At 46.7% G+C, this 24,905-nt stretch overlaps 1 protein-coding gene across 1 annotated transcript in view; it reads left to right on the top strand.

Moving 5' to 3' along the window:
• Positions 1-19,170, top strand: part of LOC112263896 (phospholipid-transporting ATPase ID) — a 68,921-nt gene extending 49,751 nt beyond the window's left edge. Inside the window, 15 exon segments of the mRNA XM_042308136.1 lie at positions 2,415-2,603; positions 2,815-2,930; positions 6,075-6,239; positions 6,363-6,474; positions 7,429-7,534; positions 7,822-7,963; positions 10,527-10,710; positions 13,040-13,131; positions 13,257-13,388; positions 13,607-13,690; positions 14,624-14,869; positions 15,216-15,267; positions 15,270-15,353; positions 16,158-16,288; positions 18,112-19,170. Coding sequence (XP_042164070.1) covers positions 2,415-2,603; positions 2,815-2,930; positions 6,075-6,239; positions 6,363-6,474; positions 7,429-7,534; positions 7,822-7,963; positions 10,527-10,710; positions 13,040-13,131; positions 13,257-13,388; positions 13,607-13,690; positions 14,624-14,869; positions 15,216-15,267; positions 15,270-15,353; positions 16,158-16,288; positions 18,112-18,438 — 2,162 coding nt within the window. The 3' untranslated portion in view covers positions 18,439-19,170.
• Positions 19,171-24,905: the final 5,735 nt, after the last annotated feature.

Raw genomic sequence — 24,905 nt, 5'->3', positions numbered from 1 at the left:
AGGGAGGGAGGGAGGGAGGGGGGAGGGAGGGAGGAGGAGGGAGGGGAGGGAGGGGGGGAAGAGGGGGAGGGAGGGAGGGGGGGAGGCGGGAATGAGAGGGGAGGGAGGGAGGCGGGAATGAGAGGGGGGGGATGGGGGGGAATGAGAGGAGAGGGGGAGGGGAGGGAGGGGGGGAATGAGAGGGGAGGGAGGGAGGGGGAGGCGGGAATGAGAGGGGAGGGAGGGAGGCGGGAATGAGAGGGGGAGGGGGAATGAGAGGAGAGGGGGAGGGGGAATGAGAGGGGAGGGAGGGAGGGGGGAATGAGAGGGGAGGGAGGGGGAAGGAGAGAGGGGGAGGGAGGGAAGGGGGGGAAGGAGGGGGGAGGGGGGGAGGGAGGGAGAGAGGGGAGGGAGGGAGGAGAGGAGAGGGGAGGGAGGGAAGGGAGAGAGGGAGGGGAGGGCAGGGCAGGGATGGAGGGAGGGGAGAGTAGGAGGGAGAGACGGGGAGAGAGCAAGGGGGAGGAGAGGGGAGGGGAGGGTGAGAAGAGAGGGATGGGGAGAGAGATGGGGAGAGAGATGGGGATAGGGATGGGAGAGAGATGGGGGAGAGATGGGGATAGGGATGGGGAGAGAGATGGGGATAGGGAGGGGGAGAGAGATAGGGATGGGGAGAGAGATGGGGAGAGAGATGGGGATAGGGATGGGGAGAGAGATGGGGAGAGAGATGGGGATAGGGATGGGGATAGGGATGGGGATAGGGATGGGGAGAGAGATAGGGATGGGGAGAGAGATGGGGATAGGGATGGGGAGAGAGATAGGGATAGGGATGGGGAGAGAGATGGGGATAGGGATGGGGAGAGGGATGGGGAGAGAGATGGGGATAGGGATGGGGAGAGAGATGGGGATAGGGATGGGGATAGGGATGGGGAGAGAGATAGGGATGGGGAGAGAGATGGGGATAGGGATGGGGAGAGAGATGGGGATAGGGATGGGGAGAGAGATGGGGATAGGGATGGGGAGAGGGATGGGGAGAGAGATGGGGATAGGGATGGGGAGAGAGATGGGGAGAGAGATGGGGATAGGGATGGGGATAGGGATGGGGATAGGGATGGGGAGAGAGATAGGGATGGGGAGAGAGATGGGGATAGGGATGGGGAGAGAGATAGGGATGGGGAGAGAGATGGGGAGAGAGATGGGGATGGGGAGAGAGATGGGGATAGGGATGGGGGAGAGAGATGGGGATAGGGATGGGGAGAGAGATGGGGATAGGGATGGGGATAGGGATGGGGATAGGGATGGGGAGAGAGATGGGGATGGGGAGAGAGATGGGAGAGAGATGGGGATAGGGATGGGGAGAGAGATAGGGATGGGGAGAGAGATGGGGAAAGAGATGGGGATAGGGATGGGGAGAGAGATAGGGATGGGGATAGGGATGGGGAGAGAGATAGGGATGGGGAGAGAGATGGGGATAGGGATGGGGAGAGAGATAGGGATGGGGAGAGAGATGGGGAGAGAGATGGGGATGGGGAGAGAGATGGGGATAGGGATGGGGAGAGAGATGGGGATAGGGATGGGGAGAGAGATGGGGATAGGGATGGGGATAGGGATGGGGATAGGGATGGGGAGAGAGATAGGGATGGGGAGAGAGATGGGAGAGAGATGGGGATAGGGATGGGGAGAGAGATAGGGATGGGGAGAGAGATGGGGAAAGAGATGGGGATAGGGATGGGGAGAGAGATAGGGATGGGGATAGGGATGGGGAGAGAGATAGGGATGGGGAGAGAGATGGGGAGAGAGATGGGGATAGGGATGGGGAGAGAGATGGGGATAGGGATGGGGAGAGAGATGGGGATAGGGATGGGGAGAGAGATAGGGATGGGGAGAGAGATGGGGAGAGAGATGGGGATAGGGATGGGGAGAGAGATGGGGATAGGGATGGGGAGAGAGATGGGGATAGGGATGGGGATAGGGATGGGGAGAGAGATGGGGATAGGGATGGGGAGAGAGATGGGGATAGGGATGGGGAGAGAGATGGGGAGAGAGATGGGGATAGGGATGGGGAGAGAGATGGGGATAGGGATGGGGAGAGAGATGGGGATAGGGATGGGGAGAGAGATGGGGATAGGGATGGGGAGAGAGATGGGGATAGGGATGGGGAGAGAGATGGGGATAGGGATGGGGAGAGAGATGGGGAGAGAGATGGGGATAGGGATGGGGAGAGGGATGGGGAGAGAGATGGGGATAGAGATGGGGAGAGAGAGTGTTTGTGAAAGTGAGGAGCATGTTTGTTTTTGCTTGTTGAGATTATGAAATTGTGTCAGAAAGGGAAGACTGCATGTTTATCCATATTCATGTATGTAGGCAACAAAAAGAGAGAACGATAGCTATGACCACTTCCTCTAACAACAGAAAATGACCTCACTACCTCTGTACAGGTGAGTTGCTGTACCAGGCCCAGTCACCTGACGAAGGTGCTTTGGTAACCGCAGCGCGCAACTTTGGCTTCGTGTTCCGCTCGCGCACGCCAGAGAGCGTCACTATCGTAGAGATGGGAAAAGAACGCAGCTACGAGCTGCTCGCCATCCTCGACTTCAACAACGTCCGCAAGAGGATGTCCGTCATCGGTGAACACAAACCATGAGAGATTTAGCTTCTTTCTCACTGTACTATGTCTGTAAGGGATGTAGCCTAACTGTGTGTGTGTGTGTGTGTGTGTGTGTCTGTGTGGGGGCGCTATGTGTGTCTGGGGGCGCTGTGTGTGTGCGTGTCTGGGGGGCGTGTGTGTGCGCGTGTCTGGGGGGGCTGTGTGTGTGCATGTGTGTGTGTGCACTACAGTGCGGAGTCCAGAGGGGAAGCTGTGTCTGTACTGTAAAGGAGCAGACACCATGGTCTATGAGAGGCTGGACCAGTCCTGTACCAAGCTGATGGACGTCACCACTGAACACCTCAACGTAAGAGAGAGTGTGTGTGAGAGAGACAGAGAGAGAGAGAGAGAGAGAGAGTGTGTGTGTGAGAGAGAGAGTGAGTGTGTGTGAGAGAGACAGAGAGAGAGAGTGTGTGTGTGTGTCTGTGAGAGAGAGAGTGTGTGCTGAGAGAGACAGAGAGAGAGAGAGAGAGAGAGACTGAACGAGTGTGTGTGTGTCAGAGTCTGTGATACAGAGAGAGAGTGTGTGTGTGTGTGTGTGTGTGTGTGTGTGTGAGAGAGACAGAGAGAGAGTGTGTGTGTGTGTGTGTGTGTGTGTGTGTGTGTGTGTGTGTGTGTGTGTGTGTGTGTGTGTGTGTGTGTGTGTGTGTGTGTGTGTGTGTGTGTGTGTGTGTGTGTGTGTGTGTGTGTGTGTGTGTGTGAGAGAGTGTCTGTGATACAGAGAGAGAGAGAGTCACGAGAAAACAAAAAGATAATTCTTTCCTACGTGTCAAGTAATTTACAAAAAAACAGAGCAAACTAGAATGCTATTTGGCCCTACACAGAGATTACACAGTGGCAGAATACCTGACCACTGTGACTGACCCAAAATGAAGGAAAGCTGAAAAGGCCGCCGAAGACAGACCTGGCTCTCAAGAGAAGACAGGCTATGTGCACACTGCCCACAAAATGAGGTGGAAACTGAGCTGCGTATTTCCCTCAGATTACACAGACCCACTAATAATTTGAAACAAATACAATTTTGATAAACTCCCATACGTATCTACTGGGTGAAATACCACAGTGTGCCATCACAGCAGCAAGATGTGTGACCATTGTAAATACAACCCATATTTATTTTTATTTATTTTTCCCTTTTGTACTTGAACTATTTGCACATCATTACAACACTGTATATATACTTAATAATAATAATATAACATTTGAAATGGACCTTCTGTGATTGTAATGTTTACTGTACAGTCCTATACATGTCCTATACTACACTACAGTCGTGGCCAAAAGTTTTGAGAATGACACAAATATTAATTTTCACAAAGTTTGCTGCTTCAGTGTCTTTAGATATTTTTGTCAGATATTACTATGGAATACTGAAGTATAATTACAAGCATTTCATAAGTGTCAAAGGCTTTTATTGACAATTACGTGAAGTTGATGCGAAGAGTCAATATTTACAGTGTTGACCCTTCTTTTTCAAGACCTCTGAAATCCGCCCTGGCATGCTGTCAATTAACTTCTGGGCCACATCCTGACTGATGGCAACCCATTCTTGCATAATCAATTCTTGGAGTTTGTCAGAATTTGTGGGTTTTTGTTTGTCCACCCGTCTCTTGAGGATTGACCAAGTTCTCAATGGGATTAAGGTCTGGGGAGTTTCCTGGCTGTGGACCCAAAATATCGATGTTTTGTTCCCTGAGCCACCTAGTTATCACTTTCTCCTTATGGCAAGGTGCTCTATCATGGAAAAGGTGCTCTACCTGGAAAAGGCATTGTTCGTGACCAAACTGTTCCTGGATGGTTGGGAGAAGTCGCTCTCGGAGGATGTGTTGGTACCATTCTTTATACCTGGCTGTGTTCTTAGGCAAAATTGTGAGTGAGCCCACTCCCTTGGCTGAGAAGCAACCCCACACATGAATGGTCTCAGGATGCTTTACTGTTGGCATGATACAGGAGTGATGGTAGCGCTCACCTTGTCTTCTCCGGACAAGCTTTTTTCTGGATGCCCCAAACAATCGGAAAGGGGATTCATCAGAGACGATGACTTTACCCCAGTCCTCAGCAGTCCGATCCCTGTACCTTTTGCAGAATATCAGTCTGTCCCTGATGTTTTTCCTGGAGAGAAGTGGCTTCTTTGCTGCCCTTCTTGACACCAGGCCATCCTCCAAAAGTCTCCGCCTCACTGTGCATGCAGATGCTCTCACACCTGCCTGCTGCCATTCCTGAGCAAGCTCTGTACTGGTGGTGCCCCGATCCTTCAGCTGAATCACCTTTAGGAGACGGTCCTGGCGCTTGCTGGACTTTCTTGGGCACCCTGAAGACTTCTTCACAGCAATTGAACCGTTCTCCTTGAAGTTCTTGATGATCCGATAAATGGTTGATTTAGGTGCAATCTTACTGGCAGCAATATCCTTGCCTGTGAAGCCCTTTTTGTGCAAAGCAGTGATGACGGAACGTGTTTCCTTGCAGGTAACCATGTTTGACAGAGGAAGAACAATGAATCCAATCACCACCCTCCTTTTGAAGCTTCCAGTCTGTTATTCGAACTCAATCAGCATGACAGAGTGATCTCCAGCCTTATCCTCGTCAACGAGAGAATCACTGACATGATGTCAGCAGGTCCTTTTGTGGCAGGGCTGAAAGGCAGTGGAAATGTTTTTTGGGGGGATTCAGTTCATTTGCATGGCAAAGAGGGACTTTGCAATTAATTGCAATACATCTGATCACTCTTCATACCATTCTGGAGTATATGCAAATTGCCATCATACAAACTGAGGCAGCAGACTTTGTGAAAATTAATATTTGTGTCATTCTCAAAACTTTTGGCCACGACTGTACACTTTTTTAAATTGTTTATTTCACTTGATTTGGCAATGTAAACATATGTGGGGTTGGTGGTGCGGGGTTAAGGTTAGGGGGGGAGGTTAGGGGTGAGGGGGTTAAGGTTAGGGGTGGGGGGTTAAGGTTAGGGGTGGGGGTTAAGGTTAGGGGTGAGGGGGTTAAGGTTAGGGTGGGGAGGGTTAAGGTTAGGGTGGGGAGGGTTAAGGTTAAGGTTGGGGGGTTAAGGTTGGGGGGTTAAGGTTGGGGGGTTAAGGTTAGGGTGGGGGTTAAGGTTGGGGGGTTAAGGTTAGGGGTGGTTAAGGTTAGGGTGGGGGGTTAAGGTTAGGGGTGGGGTGGGTTAAGGTTAGGGGTGGGGTGGTTAAGGTTAGGGGTGGGTTAAGGTTAGGGGGGGGGGAGTATTTATGTCTGTACATGTGTTAGTCTGTATGCCTATCTGTCTCCCTCCCTCCCCATGCATCTGTCATATCCTCTTTTCACCATCCTGATCTCCCGACATGATATTCTGTTAAACGAAACCGGAGCAAAGTGGTCAGGGTGGTGGATCACGTCAAACACGTAATCCCGTAATGTAAAAAACAAAAACATGCACGGTGTGTGTGTCCTGTCCATGCAGGAGTATGCTGGTGAGGGCCTGCGGACCCTGGCTTTGGCCTATAAGGACTTGGATGAGGAGTATTTTAGCAGGTGGAAACTTCGCCACCATGAGGCCAGCACAGCCCTGGAGGACCGAGAGGACAAGCTAGACCTGCTCTATGAGGAGATAGAGAAAGACCTGGTGGTAGGAAGGCTTTAACACTGAACCAGGAACAGATTTAGTTTTTACATTTTGATAAAGAGTAAGACCTGATGGTAGTAATTATTTAATTTCTCTGTGTGTGTGTGTGTGTGTGTGTGTGTGTAGTTGCTGGGGGCTACAGCCATAGAGGATAAGCTCCAGGATGGTGTGCCACAGACCATCGAGCAGCTCGCCAAAGCTGACATCAAGATATGGGTGCTCACCGGCGACAAACAGGGTTAGTCAATCAATCAATCAATGATACAGGGTTAGTCCAATCAATCAATCAAAGATACAGGGTTAGTCCAATCAATCAATCAAAGATACAGGGTTAGCCAATCAATCAAAGATACAGGGTTGGCCAATCAATCAATCAAAGATACAGGGTTAGCCAATCAATCAATCAAAGATACAGGGTTAGCCAATCAATCAAAGATACAGGGTTGGCCAATCAATCAATCAAAGATACAGGGTTAGCCAATCAATCAATCAAAGATACAGGGTTAGCCAATCAATCAATCAAAGATACAGGGTTTGCCAATCAATCAATAAATCAATCAAAGATACAGGGTTAGCCAATCAATCAAAGATACAGGGTTGGCCAATCAATCAATCAATCAAAGATACAGGGTTAGCCAATCAATCAATCAAAGATACAGGGTTAGCCACCAAGCAACTTTTCTAATCTTATCTATCTAACCTTACCTCTAACATTATCTATCGAACATTATCGCTATCGTTATCTAACATTAACTTTAACATTATCTACCTAACTTATCTCTATCATTATCTAATCATATATCTAACATTACCTTTAACATGATCTATCTAGACTTACCTCAAACATTATCTCTATCATTATCTAACCTTACCTCTAACATTATCTATCTAACCTTACCTCTAAAATGATCTAACATTACCTCTAACATTATCTAACATTATCTAACCTTATCTATCTAAACTTACCTCTAATCTTAAATCTATCTCTAACCCTCTTTTCTGGTCTAACCATGGTTGCGTTCCAGGACGACTACATTGCAGTCACGCTATGTTAAACACCTATTCACGCAATGTGAGATCTGGCAAGTGACTGCAATGTAGTCAGCCTGGAACATGAACAACATACATGTAATTCTGTCCTTTTCACTGTCTGTCTCCACCAATTATATTGTGTGTTGTTGTCATGTGACAGAGACGGCAGAGAACATTGGCTACTCGTGCAACATGCTGCGTGAGGAGATGAACGACATCTTCATCGTGTCGGCCAACAACCCGGATGATGTCAGACAGGAACTGAGGTCAGGGGAAGTGACATCATAACCACACCACCCTGCCCACACTGACCCCAATACTAACACCCTGTGTTCAGGATTTACTCCAACCCTGCACTGATACATCTTATTCAAGTAATCATGGCCTGGAAGACTGATTAGTTGATTATTTGATTCAGGTGTGCTATAGCTGAATTTAAACTAAACCTGTCACTAATGTAGCTCTCTGTAACCAGAATCGCCCACCACATGTTGATAACGTAGACATGATGGAATAGTATGAGATGACAGGAATTGTTTTGGTGTTGAACCAGGAATGTATTGAGCACCATGAAACCAGGTGCAGAGGAGGAGGCCATCTTCATGCCAGAGAGGACGCTGGGTAACAAGCCGAAGGTGGTCAGGGACGAGGAGGTGAACGGGGAGTACGGCCTGGTCATCAACGGACACAGTCTGGTGAGACACACAAAGACACAGTACTGTTTCTCCTGGTGTTTACTGGGACATGGTTTTACAGTACTGTTTCTCCTGGTATTTACTAAGACATGGTTTTACAGTACTGTTCCTCCTGGTGTTTACTAAGACATGGTTTTACAGTACTGTTCCTCCTGGTGTTTACTAAGACATGGTTTTACAGTACTGTTTCTCCTGGTATTTACTGGGACATGGTTTTACAGTTCTGTTTCTCCTGGTATTTACAGGGACACCTCTGTACGGTTCTGTTCCTCCTGGTATTTACTGGGACACCTCTGTATGGTTCTGTTCCTCCTGGTATTTACTGGGACACCTCTGTACGGTTCTGTTCCTCCTGGTATTTACTGGGACACCTCTGTATGGTTCTGTTCCTCCTGGTATTTACTGGGACACCTCTGTATGGTTCTATTCCTCCTGGTATTTACTGGGACACCTCTGTACGGTTCTATTCCTTCTGGTATTTACTGGGACACCTCTGTATGGTTCTGTTCCTCCTGGTATTTACAGGGACACCTCTGTATGGTTCTGTTCCTCCTGGTATTTACTGGGACACCTCTGTACGGTTCTGTTCCACCTGGTATTTACTGGGACACCTCTGTACGGTTCTATTCCTTCTGGTATTTACTGGGACACCTCTGTACGGTTCTGTTCCTCCTGGTATTTACTGGGACACCTCTGTATGGTTCTGTTCCTTCTGGTATTTACTGGGACACCTCTGTACGGTTCTGTTCCTCCTGGTATTTACTGGGACACCTCTGTACGGTTCTATTCCTCCTGGTATTTACAGGGACACCTCTGTATGGTTCTATTCCTTCTGGTATTTACTGGGACACCTCTGTATGGTTCTATTCCTTCTGGTATTTACTGGGACACCTCTGTATGGTTCTGTTTCTCCTGGTATTTACTGGGACACCTCTGTATGGTTCTATTCCTCCTGGTATTTACTGGGACACCTCTGTATGGTTCTATTCCTTCTGGTATTTACTGGGACACCTCTGTATGGTTCTGTTCCTCCTGGTATTTACTGGGACACCTCTGTATGGTTCTGTTCCTCCTGGTATTTACTGGGACACCTCTGTATGGTTCTGTTCCTCCTGGTATTTACTGGGACACCTCTGTACGGTTCTGTTCCTTCTGGTATTTACTGGGACACCTCTGTATGGTTCTGTTCCTCCTGGTATTTACTGGGACACCTCTGTACGGTTCTGTTCCTCCTGGTATTTACTGGGACACCTCTGTACGGTTCTATTCCTCCTGGTATTTACAGGGACACCTCTGTATGGTTCTATTCCTTCGGGTATTTACTGGGACACCTCTGTATGGTTCTATTCCTTCGGGTATTTACAGGGACACCTCTGTATGGTTCTATTCCTTCGGGTATTTACTGGGACACCTCTGTACGGTTCTATTCCTCCTGGTATTTACTGGGACACCTCTGTACGGTTCTATTCCTTCTGGTATTTACTGGGACACCTCTGTACGGTTCTGTTTCTCCTGGTATTTACTGGGACACCTCTGTACGGTTCTATTCCTTCTGGTATTTACTGGGACAGTGGGTACTTTCTGGTGCTTCAACTAATCCACAAAATTGGTAACTTTATTTAGAACAGTTTTTCTCAATCAAGGTCTCAGAGACCACTGGCTTTCCTTCCTCCTTTCCTATTATATTTTATTCAAGTCAGGCCTACCCTCTAACCTCCTCTCTCTCCCCATCAGGCTTACCATCTAACCTCCTCTCTCTCCCCATCAGGCTTTCCATCTAACCTCTTCCCCATCAGGCCTACCATCTAACCTCCTCTCTCTCCCCATCAGGCCTACCATCTCACCTCCTCTCTCTCCCCATCAGGCCTACCATCTAACCTCCTCTCTCTCAAATCAAATCAAATCAAATTTATTTATATAGCCCTTCGTACATCAGCTGATATCTCAAAGTGCTGTACAGAAACCCAGCCTAAAACCCCAAACAGCAAGCAATGCAGGTATAGAAGCACGGTGGCTAGGAAAAACTCCCTAGAAAGGCCAAAACCTAGGAAGAAACCTAGAGAGGAACCAGGCTATGTGGGGTGGCCAGTCCTCTTCTGGCTGTGCCGGGTGGAGATTATAACAGAACATGGCCAAGCTGTTCAAATGTTCATAAATGACCAGCATGGTCGAATAATAATAAGGCAGAACAGTTGAAACTGGAGCAGCAGCACGGCCAGGTGGACTGGGCACAGCAAGGAGTCATCATGTCAGGTAGTCCTGGGGCATGGTCCTAGGGCTCAGGTCCTCCGAGAGAGAGATAGAAAGAGAGAAGGAGAGAATTAGAGAACGCACACTTGGATTCACACAGGACACCGAATAGGACAGGAGAAATACTCCAGATATAACAAACTGACCCTAGCCCCCGACACAAACTACTGCAGCATAAATACTGGAGGCTGAGACAGGTAGGCCCCATCAGGCCTACCATCTAACCTCTTCTCTCTCCCCATCAGGCCTACCATCTAACCTCCTCTCTCTCCCCATCAGGCCTACCATCTAACCTCCTCTCTCTCCCCATCAGGCCTATGCCCTGGAGCATAGCATGGAGCTGTTGTTCCTGCGTACAGCCTGTCTGTGTAAGACGGTGATCTGCTGTAGAGTGACACCACTACAGAAAGCCCAGGTGGTTGAGCTGGTCAAGAAATACAAACAGGCTGTCACTCTGGCCATAGGAGACGGGGCCAATGACGTCAGCATGATTAAAGGTATAAAGAAATTGATAATGAAAAGAATGTTATAAAAAAAAGATTGCGGAGCGGTACTGTTAGATTTCAGTGCAACCTTTGATATTATTGACCATAACCTGTTGTTGAGTAAACGTATGTGTTGTGTTTTGGCGTTTAAACCTCTGCCATATCGTGGATTCAGAGCTATCTATCTAATAGAACTCAAAAAGCTTTCTTTTATGGAAGCTTCTCTAATGTCAAGTAAAGTGTGGTGTACCGCAAAGCAGCTCTCTAGGCCCTCTACCAATGACCTGCCACAGGCATTAAACAAAGCATGTGTGTCCATGTATGCTGATGATTCAACTATATACTGTACGCATCAGCAACCACAGCTAATGAAGTCACTAAAACCCTTTACAAAGAGTTGCAGTCTGTTTTGGAATGGGTGGCCAGTAATAAACTGGTCCTGAACATCTCTAAAACTAAGAGCATTGTATTTTGTACAAATTCTAAGTTCTAGACCTCAGCTGAATCTACTAATGAATGGTGTGGCTGTTGAACACATTGAGGAGACTAAATTCCTTGGTGTTAAATTAGATTGTAAACTGTCATGGTCAAAACATATAGATGTAACACTTGTAAAGATGGGGAGAGAGGGGGAGAGAGATGTCCGTCATAAAGAGATGGAGAGAGGTCTGTCCGTCATAAAGAGATGCTCTGCTTTTTTTGACACCACACTCCAAAAAAGCAAGTCCTGCAGGCCCTAGTTTTATCTAATCTTGATTATTGTCCAGTTGTGTGGTCAAGTGCTGCAAGGAAAGACCTAGTTAATTAAGCTGCATCTGGCCCAGAACAGAGCAGCACATCTTGTTCTTCATTGTAATCAGAGGGCTGATATAGATACTATACATGCCAGTCTCTCTTGGCTAAGAGTTGAGGAGAGACTGACTGCATCACTTCTTGTTTTTATAAGAAACATTAATGCGTTGAAAATTCCAAATGGTTTGCATAGTCAACTTACACACAGCTCTGACACCAGGGGTCTTTTCGCAGTCCTCAAATTCAGAACAAATTTACAAAAGTGTACAGTATTATAGAGAGCCAATATTGCATGGAACTCTGTTCCATCTCATATTGCTAAAATAAAAGGCAAACCTGGTTTCCGAAAACAGATAAAGCAACCCCTTACGGCACAACACCTCTCCCCTATTTGACCTAGACAGTGCATTGATTTTTTAATATATTTTTTTGTCCTTGAGCTGTTCTTGTCTATTAATGCTCTATATTACGTCATGGTTCATGTTCTGTGTGGACCCCGGGAAGAGTCCCATGTTCTGTGTTCTGTGTTCCATGTTCTGTGTGGACCCCGGGAACAGTCCCAAACAGCACCCTATTTCAATACTTAAGACATAGCTGACTCTGACCTTTTCTCTTCCACCTCTATCCCTTTCTCTCTCTTTCTCCCTCCTGCTCTCTGCCTCCCTCCCCTCTCTCTCTGCCTCCCTCCCTCTCTCTCTGCCTCCCTCCCCTCTCTCTCTGCCTCCCTCCCCTCTCTCTCTGCCTCCCTCCCCTCTCTCTCTGCCTCCCTCTCCTCTCTCGTTCCTCCCCATCACTCTCTCCTTCCCTCCCTCCCTCACCTCTCTCTCCCACCTCCTCCCTCTCTCCCTCCCTCCTCACCCCTCTCTCTCTCCCACCTCCTCCCTCTCTCTCTCTCTCCCTCCTCCTCTCTCTCTCCTCCCTCCTCCCCTCTCTCTCTCCTCCCTCCTCCCCCTCTCTCTCCCTCCTCCTCCTCTCTCTCCTCCCTCCTCCTCCTCTCTCTCCTCCCTCCTCCCCTCTCTCTCTCCTCCCTCCCTCCCCTCTCTCTCTCCCTCCCCCTCCCCTCTCTCTCCCCCTCTCCCTCTCCCTCCTCCTCTCTCTCCCCTCCACTCTTCCTCCTCTCTCTCTCCCTCCACTCTCTTCCTCCTCTCTGTCTCTCTCCCCTCTCTCTCCTCCCTCCTCCTCCCCCCCCCCCTCTCTCTCCTCCCTCTCTCTCTCCCTCCACTCTCTTCCTCCTCTCTGTCTCCCTCCCCTGTCTCTCTGCCTCCCTCCCCTCGCTCTCGTTCCTCCCCTCTCTCCCTCCTCCTCTCTCGTTCCTCCCCTCTCTTCCTCCTCTCTCCCTCCCCCCCTCTCTCTCCTCCTCCTCTCTCGTTCCTCCTCTCTCTCCCCTCTCTCCCTCCTCCTCTCTCTCTCTCCCCCCTCTCTCCTCCCTCTCCCCTCCCTCTCTTCTCCCCTTCTCTCTTCTCTCTCTCTCTCTCTCCCCTCTCTCCTCCCTCCACTCTATTCCCCCTCTCTCTCCCCCTCCACTCTCTCCTCCCCTCTCTCTCTCCAGCTGCTCATATAGGTGTAGGTATAAGCGGTCAGGAAGGTATGCAGGCGGTCCTGTCCTCAGACTACTCCTTCGCTCAGTTCCGCTTTCTCGAGGTAAGAGCGCCACACACCAGGGAACTTTTACCTTATTTTATTCATAATTTTTATTGTTTGTTTTTATTGTTTGAATTGAGTTGTTTTACTGTAAAGTGTGGAGCCATTTAAAATGTTCTCTACAGCGCCTCCTCCTGGTCCACGGCCGCTGGTCCTACCTGAGGATGTGTAAATTCCTGCGCTACTTCTTCTACAAGAACTTCACCTTTACCTTCGTTCACTTCTGGTACGCCTTCTTCTGCGGCTTCTCAGCACAGGTAAGAGGGAGAGGGGAGAGAGAGACCCTCTCATGGTTTTTATTTCCATAATTCTATCCAAACCTTCACCCAATTCAACTCCTGCAGTCTATACCTATTGATTGTAGAGTATATACCTATTGATTGTAGAGTATATACCTATTGATTGTAGAGTCTACACATATTTCCTTGACAACTATTCAGTGTTCACATCATTTTTCATGTCTCATGTCTTCCAGACGGTCTATGATGAGTGGTTCATCACTCTGTATAACCTGGTCTACACGGCACTTCCTGTACTGGGCATGAGTCTGTTTGACCAGGTAAAAGAACACGGCACTTCCTGTACTGGGCATGAGTCTGTTTGACCAGGTAAAAGAACACAGCACTTCCTGTACTGGGCATGAGTCTGTTTGACCAGGTAAGAGAACACAGCACTTCCTGTACTGGGCATGAGTCTGTTTGATCAGGTAAGAGAACACAGCACTTCCTGTACTGGGCATGAGTCTGTTTGACCAGGGAAAAGAACACAGCACTTCCTGTACTGGGCATGAGTCTGTTTGACCAGGTAAGAGAACACACCACTTCCTGTACTGGGCATGAGTCTGTTTGACCAGGTAAGAGAACACAGCATTACCTATATTAACTCTACCTACATGTACATGCTACCTCAACTAACCGGTGCCCCCCCACATTGACTCTGTACCGGCACCCCCATGTATATAGCCTCCACATTAACTCTGTACCGGTACCCCCTGTATATAGCCTCCACATTGACTCTGTACCGGTACCCCCTGTATATAGCCTCCACATTGACTCTGTACCGGTACCCCCTGTATATAGCCTCCACATTGACTCTGTACCGTAATACCCTGTATAGAGCCTCCATATTGACTCTGTACCGTAATACCCTGTATATAGCCTCCATATTGACTCTGTACCGTAATACCCTGTAAATAGCCTCCACATTGACTCTGTACCGGCTCCCCCCTGTATATATTATTTTTTACTGCTCCTCTTCAATTACTTGTTACTTTTATCTCTTATTCTTATCCGTATTTTTTTTAAACTGCACTGTCGGTTAAGGGCTCGTAAGTAAGCATTTCACTGTAAGGTCTACAGTGTCTACACCTGTTGTATTTGGCGCATAAGACTAATAAAATTCGATTTGATTTGACTAGGCATGAGTCTGTTTAACCAGGTAAGAGAACACAGCATTACCAGTGTATCTATCTCTGTCTCCCTCTGGTGTCCAGGATGTGAATGACATGTGGAGTTTCCAGCACCCCAATCTGTACGTTCCAGGCCAGTTGAATCAGTACTTCAGTAAGACAGCCTTCTTTAAGTGTGCCCTCCACAGTGTCTACAGCTCAGTAGTGCTGTTCTTCATCCCCTACGCTGCCATGTACGACACGGTCCGAGACGACGGGCGGGACATTGCTGACTACCAGTCCTTCGCCCTGCTGGCCCAGACCTGTCTGGTCATCACCGTCTGTATACAGGTACAGTACAACACAGTCAACGACTGGAAACATACATCAAGGTAGAATCTCTGAACTTTGAGTGTACAGTCTATACCAGACGAGCTAAATTACTTCTATGGTCGCTTCGAGGCAAGCAACACTGAGGCATGTATGAGAGCATCAGCTGTTCCGGACGACTGTGTGAGTTCATCTATGTAAACTGCCTGTACCTGGCCTGACTGAATAGCGAACGGTCTGTCCATGGACAGTTGTTTGTCCGCCTCAGGTGTTTATTCATCAGTTATATATTCTCATGTGTCTATTTTCTGTATCTTGCAAGAGGACGGTCCTAATCCCCCCCCTCTCCCTCTCCCTCTCCCTGTAGCTGTGTCTGGACATGTCCTACTGGACAGCGGTCAACCAGTTCTTTGTGTGGGGAGTCTGGCCATGTACTTTGTTGTCACCTTCAGCATGTACAGTAATGGCACGCATATCACCTTCCCTGCATCCTTCCCCTTCATCGGTGAGCCATCACAACACTACACCACACTACACTACAACCCTACACAACCACACTACACTACACTACCCTACTACACTACACTACCCTACACAACACTACACTACACTACAACCCTACACAACCACACTACACTACACAACCCTAACCTACTACACTACGCTACCCTACACAACACTACACTACTACACTACACAACCCTACACTACAACCCTACATAACCCAACACAACCACACTACACTACACTACACTACAACCCTACACAACCACAATACCCTACCCTACACAACACTACACAACCCTACACTACAACCCTACCCTACACTACTACACTACCCTACATAACACTACACAACCACACTACACTACACTACAACCCTACCCTACACTACTACACTACCCTACACTACTACACTACCCTACATAACACTACACAACCACACTACACTACACTACCCTACAACCCTACACAACACCACACAACACTACTCATCATGAAACACTATCTTGACCCGAGACAAATTCTAGATCCTAGCTCCTAGCCCCTATCTCCTATCTCCTATCCCCTATCTCCTATCTCCTATCTCCTATCTCCTAGCCCCTATCTCCTAGCTCCTATCTCCTAGCTCCTAGCCCCTATCTCCTATCTCCTATCCCCTATCTCCTATCTCCTATCTCCTATCTCCTAGCCCCTATCTCCTAGCTCCTATCTCCTATCTCCTAGCCCATAGAGCTGAAGGAGGAAGATATGAGTAAAGCAGTGTGGTTTACATTCATGTTAAAGGTGTGTGTCTCCCCTGCATCAGGCACAGCCAGGAACTCTCTGAACCAGCCCAACGTGTGGCTGACCATCCTGCTTACCTCCATCCTCTGTGTACTTCCTGTGGTTGCCTACCGCTTCCTGTTGATACAGCTCCGCCCCACCATCAACGACAAGGTGGGAACACTGACCAACCACATGCTGTCTTCTAGGAACCACTGACCAATCACACTCTGGTTTTGGGGATTACTACATTTATTAGAGGTCAAAATCATGTTTTTCCTGAAATTTGGATGATATTTTGATGAAAGCAGATTAAAGTATGAAAAATGACGGTTGCTTCTAAACTGATAAAGTTCGATCATAAAGTTACTGGTCCCCTCCCCTGTGTCAAACACTTGGATTCACGGGATATGGTGACATCACCCTAACTCTTTCATTTGAATACACCAATGGTAACATGATATTCTCTTACCTCATTTAAATAAGTACCACTTTGTAACCAACATCGGAGAAGGTATGTTTGCAGAGAGGCGTGGTTTACATAGCTGGATAGCTACTCTACTGGTGCCAACATTTGACTGCTAGGGTGTCAGACAATATAATTAAAAGTTGACACTATTCATCTATGGCAAAAAAATTGTTACTGTATATGTTTCCCCTTTCAACTGTGTCTGGTGTTCGCTAGTTACTGGCTAGCTAGGTCTTCACCTGTGTCTGGTGTTAGCTAGTTACTAGCTAGCTAGGACTTCATCTGTGTCTGGTGTTTGCTAGTTACTGGCTAGCTAGGTCTTCACCTGTGTCTGGTGTTAGCTAGTTACTGGCTAGCTAGGACTTCATCTGTGTCTGGTGTTCGCTAGTTACTGGCTAGCTAGGTCTTCATCTGTGTCTGGTGTTCGCTAGTTACTGGCTAGCTAGGTCTTCATCTGTGTCTGGTGTTAGCTAGTTACTGGCTGGCTAGGTCTTCATCTGTGTCTGGTGTTCGCTAGTTACTGGCTGGCTAGGTCTTCATCTGTGTCTGGTGTTCGCTAGTTACTGGCTGGCTAGGTCTTCATCTGTGTCTGGTGTTAGCTAGTTACTGGCTGGCTAGGTCTTCATCTGTGTCTGGTGTTCGCTAGTTACTGGCTGGCTAGGTCTTCATCTGTGTCTGGTGTTCGCTAGTTACTGGCTAGCTAGGTCTTCATCTGTGTCTGGTGTTCGCTAGTTACTGGCTAGCTAGGTCTTCATCTGTGTCTGGTGTTCGCTAGTTACTGGCTAGCTAGGTCTTCATCTGTGTCTGGTGCTCGCTAGTTACTGGAACGAAAGAGGGGTACGGGTCGTTCAGGTCAACACATCCGTCAGTGCTGCTGTGAATCGCATCACAAGAGACATATAAAACACGTGTCATCATTTATTTATTTATGAGGTTAAATGTCTCACTGCTGGTGTCCTCCAGGGCTCTGTACTAGGTCCTCTTTAATGTCCCACTACTGGTGTCCTCCAGGGCTCTGTACTTGGTTTATTTATTTTTTTAACCTTTATTTAACTAGGCAAGTCAGTTAAGAACAAACCCTTATTTTCAATGACGGCCTAGGAACAGTGGGTTAACTGCCTGTTCAGGGGCAGAACGGCAGATTTTTACCTTGTCAGCTCGGGGATTTGAACTTGCAACCTTTCGGCTGCTAGTCCAACCCTCTAACCACTAGGCTACCCTGCCGCCCCATTGTGATTTCAATGTTGTTTGAGTTGCTCTTGTTAATCACCACAATTTGCTTGATGTTTTTTTTACTGCAACACTACTCATTGCATCCAGGTTTCTTGACGTAGGCGTTTCAAAGAGCTGTCAGTCAAGGCGAGCTCATCAAATCAAATCAAACATTTGAGCTCATGAATGTAAACTCTCGCCTGTATTCCTTATTATTTTTACTTTGTTCTTTCTATTTTAAAAAAGGCAATCATTACTGACCTACACAACTTTCTAATCTTATTCTGCTCTCCTGTCCTACTCCCCTCCCTACCAGGTGATGTTCAAGGTGAGACAGGCCAAGGCCACGCCCCCTCTCCCAGCACGACGAGCCAGGATGCGGCGTACCAGCTCCCGCCGCTCCGGATACGCCTTCTCGCACGCACAGGGCTACGGGGACCTGGTGACGTCCAACCATTTCCTGCGCCGTCCAGCCATCACGCGCTCCACCGCTTTCACCCCTCTGGGGCGCACCACAGGGTTCAGCCCCATGGGCCGCTCGGCAGGATACAGCCCCACAGGGAACGCTCTGAACTCCAGACCACAGGAGGTGGAGGTGACATCACTACAGATGTACCGGATGGTGCGAGACTCCGCCTTCTGAAGAACTGCACAGTGCGAGATCCCGCCTTCTGAAGAACTGCACAGTGCGAGACCCCGCCTTCTGAAGAACTGCACATTGCGAGACCCCTCCTTCTGAGGGAAGAGAGGAAGAGGATGTGGAGGAGTTGTTGTTTACAGAGGACCAAATCAGTGGATGTGATATGTAAAAAATATATATCCTAAACATTGACACATACTGTAACTGTACACACACAAATCTCTATGACGACTGACTTGTCGACGCGTTCCAAAGACAGCCCCTCGTATCTGATTGGTCACGCTCTCTTTTTCCCCCCCCCGCTTCATTGCCTCTCCTGTTCCAATCAATGGCCTTGTGTTCCATCAGGACTGTTGTCATGGCGAAACAAACCTCTCCTGTTCCAATCAATGACCTTGTGTTCCATCAGGACTGTTGTCATGGAGAAACAAACCTCTCCTGTTCCAATCATTGGCCTTGTGTTCCATCAGGACTGTTGTCATGGGGAAACATACCTCTCCTGTTCCAATCATTGGCCTTGTGTTCCATCAGGACTGTTGTCATGGGGAAACAAACCTCTACAGGTCAACTGTATGCTATATTGTCTGTCAACTGAGGATAAACTATTACACTATACTACAGTATGACTGCTGTGACACCATAGGATCGTATACTACACTGTGACTCTGTACTCAGTGCTGTGACACCATAGGATTGTATGACTCTGTACTCAGTGCTGTGACACCATAGGAACATTAAGACATTAAAACATTAAGAACACCTTAAAAATATTGAGTCCCCCCCCCCACACAGCTTTTGCCCTTTCAGACCAGCCTCAATTAGTATATGTGTATGCGCTCTACAAGGAATCGAAAGCATTCCACAAGAATGCTGGTCCATGTTGACTCCATTGCTTCCCTCAGTTGTGTCAAATTGGCTGGATGTCCTTTGGTTGGTGGACCATTCTTGATACACATGGGAAAATGTAGAGCATGAAAAACCCAGCAGCTTTGCAGTTCTTGACACAAACAGATGCACCTGGCACATACTACCATACCCTGTTCAAAGGCACTTAAATATTTTGTCTTGCCCAGTCACCCTTTCAAAGACACACATACACAATCCATCTCAATTGTCTCAAGGCTTAAAAATCCTTCTTTAACCTGTCTCCTCCCTTTCACCTACACTGATTGAAGTGACGTCAATAAGGGATCATAGCTTTCACTTGGATTCACCTGGTCGGTCTGTGTCATGGAAATAGCAGGTGTTCTTAATGTTTTGTCCACTCAGTGTATACTACAGTATGACTTTGTACTGTGACGCCATAGGAACGCAGTAAACCAAAGACCAGACCAAACCTCTCAGAGTCATGGGCTTTATTCCTTCTTCTATCCTCACCAGCAACAAGCCCTCTCTTCTCCCACTGTGATAATACCAGTCTACAATCACACAGGTGTAGAGATGTACTGTACACTCCAACACTAACCACGGCGGGAGTTGGTAGGATGTATTTCTGTCTCTGGCCCACACTCTATTCCAGTTGGTGGTGGTAATGCACCTTAATGTTGGTTGCCAACCTTCATAGAAAATCCACAGAAGAAGATTGTGGGAGGTAAGATGGAGGCTATCACCAGCAAAATCCTGATTGTATGGACAAGTGATTTTGCCCTTTACACCATGGAATGTATTTTTTTGTATATATATATATACACATTTAGCTGAAAAACGAACTATGGACTTGATCCAGTGATGTTAGACATTTTTTACATTTTTATAGAGGAAATAGAAGAGCTATCTTCTGTTCAGTGTTGTTCATCCAAGGGCTGAATAAGTTTTCATCCTGAATGGGATAGTGAAATGGTTAGCATGCTATCCATTAGCCTGTGGACCACCTCATCCTGAATGAGATAGTATCATGGTTAGCACGCTAGCCGTTAGCCTGTGGAGCAGCTATATCTCAATGGGAGAGTGACATGGTTAGCATGCTAGCCGTTAGCCTGTGGAGCAGCTATATCTCAATGGGAGAGTGACATGGTTAGCATGCTATCTGTTAGCCTGTTTAGCGGCTGTACTTGATGTCGGTCCGGTCGGTGCTATAGTAAAGTGTTACCCCAGTGGGCATACACTGGTTGAATCAACATTGTGTCAATGTCATTTGTCAACATATTGTGACGTGGAATCTACGTAGAAAACACATTTTGGATTTGGAATATGTCCCCAACTAGTACTGTTTTCATCTCATTTCAACCATTGAAATTAGGGTAATTTAAATACTATGACTTAACCTGACTAACAGGTTGTTTCCTTAATCTAATAATCATCATCACTTTATATTTAGAATTAGCGTAAAAAATTGCACGTAGATATGTAAAACATTTGTTATCCTATAGACTATATATTGGGTGGTTGAAATTGTTTAATTTCATATTTGATTAGACATATTTGACCTGGTTTCAATGTTGATAGTTAAATGGTATATTTGAATCAACATCATTGTTTTAATGCAATGCCATCAACCTAAATAAAGCGGTATATTGAAATAAAAAGTGAAGCCACAGTCCAACAATTCTTGCCTGAACAGTGACTCCTACTGGTATACGAGGGGTACTACACTTCAGTGAGAACAAGTCTAGCTTCCAGGGGACTACCACTATGTACCCTGCTTCGTTTTGGAAACCAGCTGTGTTCGTTTCAACTGAGCTATCACGTCAACACATGTATACATTGATCAGCTTCCATACTCATTTGCGTAGACTACCTAAATAACATTGGAAAGTTGAAAGTAACTTTTTCTGACACAATCTGTATGTTTACATTTGAGTAATATAACAGACTCTCTTATCCAGAGCAATTTACAGCAGTGGGTGCACACATTTTTGTGCATGTACAGTTGCATTTGGGAAAGTATTCAGACCCCTTGACTTTTTCCACATTTTGTTACGTCAAAGCCTTATTCTAAAATTGATAAAATCAATGTTTTTCCTCATCAATCTACACACAATACCACGTAATGACAAAGAGGGAAAACGTATTTTTAAATGTTTGCAAATGTATTAAAAATAAAGCTTTTGAAATGGTTTCATTGCTGTGATACTAGCTTGTGACCAGGTTGACACAGTACGAGAGATGGGACATAATCATGGAGTGCATGTACAGTTTAGCAGCATCTGTTGATCAAAGCACAGAACCCTTGTAGTTTTGATCTGATCATAGCGTATTTACAGTATGCTTGATCTGGCTATGTGGTGTAAATGCACCGTATGGAGAGTGTGATGCAATTGCGGAGCATCCGAAGCATTGCAGAGGCCAAAATGAGCTCCGTATTAGGGTCTGCATGGTAAATCCGATTTTAGAAGTGACCTTACAGCATTTGTTGCGATGTGACCTCTGCAGAAGCCAGAGCATTCGTACTTCTTGAGCATCGAGGAGCTGTCATACACATCCAATAAATTCACTGATTCGTCATAATACCCATAATACCTAGCAAACAGGGAAATGGTTCCAATTGTTTTTCCACCATTCATTTTTCCCATAGGGGATTTTAGAAACACTTAAGATAATTTATTTTACCTTTATTTTACCTTTATTTAACTAGGCAAGTCAGTTAATTAAGAACAAATTCTTATTTTCAATGACGGCCTAGGAACAGTGGATTAACTGCCTGTTCAGGGGCAGAACGACAGATTTGTACCTTGTCAGGTCAGGGGTTTGAACTTGCAACCTTCCGGTTACTAGTCCACCGCGTGACGTACTGATAACCATGTAAATCTCTCTCTCGCCCGTATTTACCCCACAAAAATGAAATGCTAATTAGCTGCTAATGTGGCTATCATAAAGAACTACATGATGATCAAGACAGGACGGCCAAATCAAGACAAAGGTAATAATCTCTGGATTAACTATCTATTGTTAGCTAAATGTAGTAATGAATACAGTTATTTTTCTGAAAACAGCCTAAAAGAAAAGCTTGTATCATTTCTCTGATCATTCAGCAAGTTTCTCCTACCAGCATCCAGCCAATATCATTGTAAATAGACTTAGTAGTCATTTCAAAGGGAGATAGACATCTGAAATAAAATGTTGATTAAATGCATCCACGATGCAATTTCTTTCCCGTTATGAGGCCAGTCTCTGAATTAATTTGTTGTGGCAGAGAAGAGGTAGTAGAGCCCTTCAGGGATTTGAAAGTTTCCAGAATTTAGCCGGGTTCCCATTACAATCTGAAAGAGTGGTTACATAATAATCCGATTTAGCCTTTCTGCCTCCCGATTGGCGCAGCGGTCTAAGACACTGCATCGCAGTGCTTGAGGGATCATTACAGATCTGGGTTTGATCTCAGGCTGTGTTCAGACGGCCGCGACCGGGAGACCCATGAGGTGGCGCACAATTGGCCCAGCGCTGTCGGGGTTAGGGGAGTTTTTTTTGGGCCGGCCGGTATTTCCTTGCCCCATAGCGCTCTAGCAACTCCTTGTGACGGGCTGGGTGTAAGCACCCTGACTTCGGTCTCCATTTGGATGGTGTTTCCTCCCACACATTGGTGGGGCTGGCTTCCAGGTGAAGCGAGCAGTGTGGCTTGACAGGGTCGTGTTTCGATGGACGCATGGCTCTCGACCTTCGCCTCTCTCGAGTCCGTACGGGAGTTGCAGCGATGGGACAAGACTGTAACTACCAATTGGATAACATGAAAAAGGGGTAAAAAGTACCAAAAAACAAACAAAAGATTTTGCCTTTTTGATTTGTTTTACACAATGATTCCTCAGTTGCTTATTAGAAGCTTGCCAGTCCGGGCCTAAGCCTGTGTTCCTGGCCTTGTCCCAAGCATCATCTCTTTTATGAATGACTTCTGATAATTCCGGAGTGTACCAGGCATTCGATCTACCTTTAAACCTTTATTGAAGGGAGCGTGTAAAAGAGGCTCAAAGCCTAATCGGGTTCAGGGATAGCTGAAATACCATCAAGGTCACTAAAATAAAGGTCATGTATAAAAGCCTGTTCACTGAAGTTTTTGAAGTTCCTCTTTGTGAAGACACAAGGCTTAGATTTTTGTATTCTCACATCTCTAACACAAACAGCTGGGCAATGTCACTAATGTTTTTATTAATTATTACTCATGTATTTATTAAAATAAGATCAATTAGAGTTGACTTTGAAATATCTCTAGGGTTAGGCCATGTAGACTTAGTCACCAGCTGGGTTAGATTGTCTGAAGGCTTCATTTTCCAATCATAATTTAGGTCACCCAGGATATTAACTTCTGATTTAGTAAAAGAAGACAAAGTAGCTAACTCCTCGAGTGCACACAGGTTAGCAGAGGGAGGATGGTAGACCCCTATAAAAGTTATGAATACATTTTCCCACACAAAGGCTTAAAGATAGTTGCAAAAAATAATTGTCAAGGAAAATGGATTTCAGTAAAGAGAGAGAAATAATTGTAAATAAAAATTGCCACTCCAACACCTCTACCCTGTCTGTCAGCTCGGAACACATGATAACCCTCAATATTAATATCAGAGTCCAGAATGTCCCCAGAGATCCAAGTTCCAGTCAACACCAGAATGTCCAGATTTGTATCTACAGCCCAGATCTTGATGTAATCCAGTTTAGTAAGTATGTTCCTAATGTTCAGATGCATCAACCCAAGTCCTTTACGATTTTTAAAGTCACATTGAAACTCCAACTCGAACAAGCTACATTCAGGATGGAAGGTCTGGGTAAGATGGGCAGGGCGGGTGAGATGGGAGGGGAAAAGTGACTTCACCAGGGAGGGGTCTCTGCAGGGCAGCCCTGGCCAGTCAGTCAGAGAGTGGCAAAACGGTGTTGAGACAGTGGCACGAAGACCAGGCTGAGGAGTAGAAAAGGAAAAGGTTTTAGATTGGGACCTGTACAGGATATGGTGCAATGTCTCAATTTGCTTACTCTGGACATCCAACTCAGACATAGATTCCTCAATAAGCTGAAAGTTTCCACATTGGAAAATTACCCCGGAACTGTGCAAAATAGGTGTCGCACCTACCTGGAATGAAACATTCACCATTGTCATTGAAGGTGGAAGCCGCCATATTGGAAAACGTCAGTGTCCCCCGTATGGCGAAGAGTGGTAGATGCCATATTGGAAAACGTCAGTGTCCCCGTATGGCGGAGAGTCGTAGATGCCATATTGGAAAACGTCGGTCTCCCCATATGGTGGAGAGTGGTAGACGCCATATTGGAAAAGGTCGGTTTCCCCGAATGGACGGACAGTGGTAGACGCCATTTTGGAAAACGTCAGTTTCTCCAAATGGACGGAGAGTGGTAGACGCCATATTGGAAAAGGTCGGTTTCTCCGAATGGACGGACAGTGGTAGACGCCATTTTGGAAAACGTCAGTTTCTCCAAATGGACGGAGAGTGGTAGACGCCATTTTGGAAAACGTCAGTTTCTCCAAATGGACGGAGAGTGGTAGACGCCATTTTGGAAAACGTCAGTTTCTCCAAATGGACGGAGAGTGGTAG

Source organism: Oncorhynchus tshawytscha, linkage group LG28, assembly GCF_018296145.1.
Source record: "Oncorhynchus tshawytscha isolate Ot180627B linkage group LG28, Otsh_v2.0, whole genome shotgun sequence".
In the NCBI taxonomy this organism is placed as follows: domain Eukaryota; kingdom Metazoa; phylum Chordata; class Actinopteri; order Salmoniformes; family Salmonidae; genus Oncorhynchus; species Oncorhynchus tshawytscha.
Note: the sequence above shows the minus strand (reverse complement) of the source record. Positions and strands in the feature narration are given on the sequence as shown.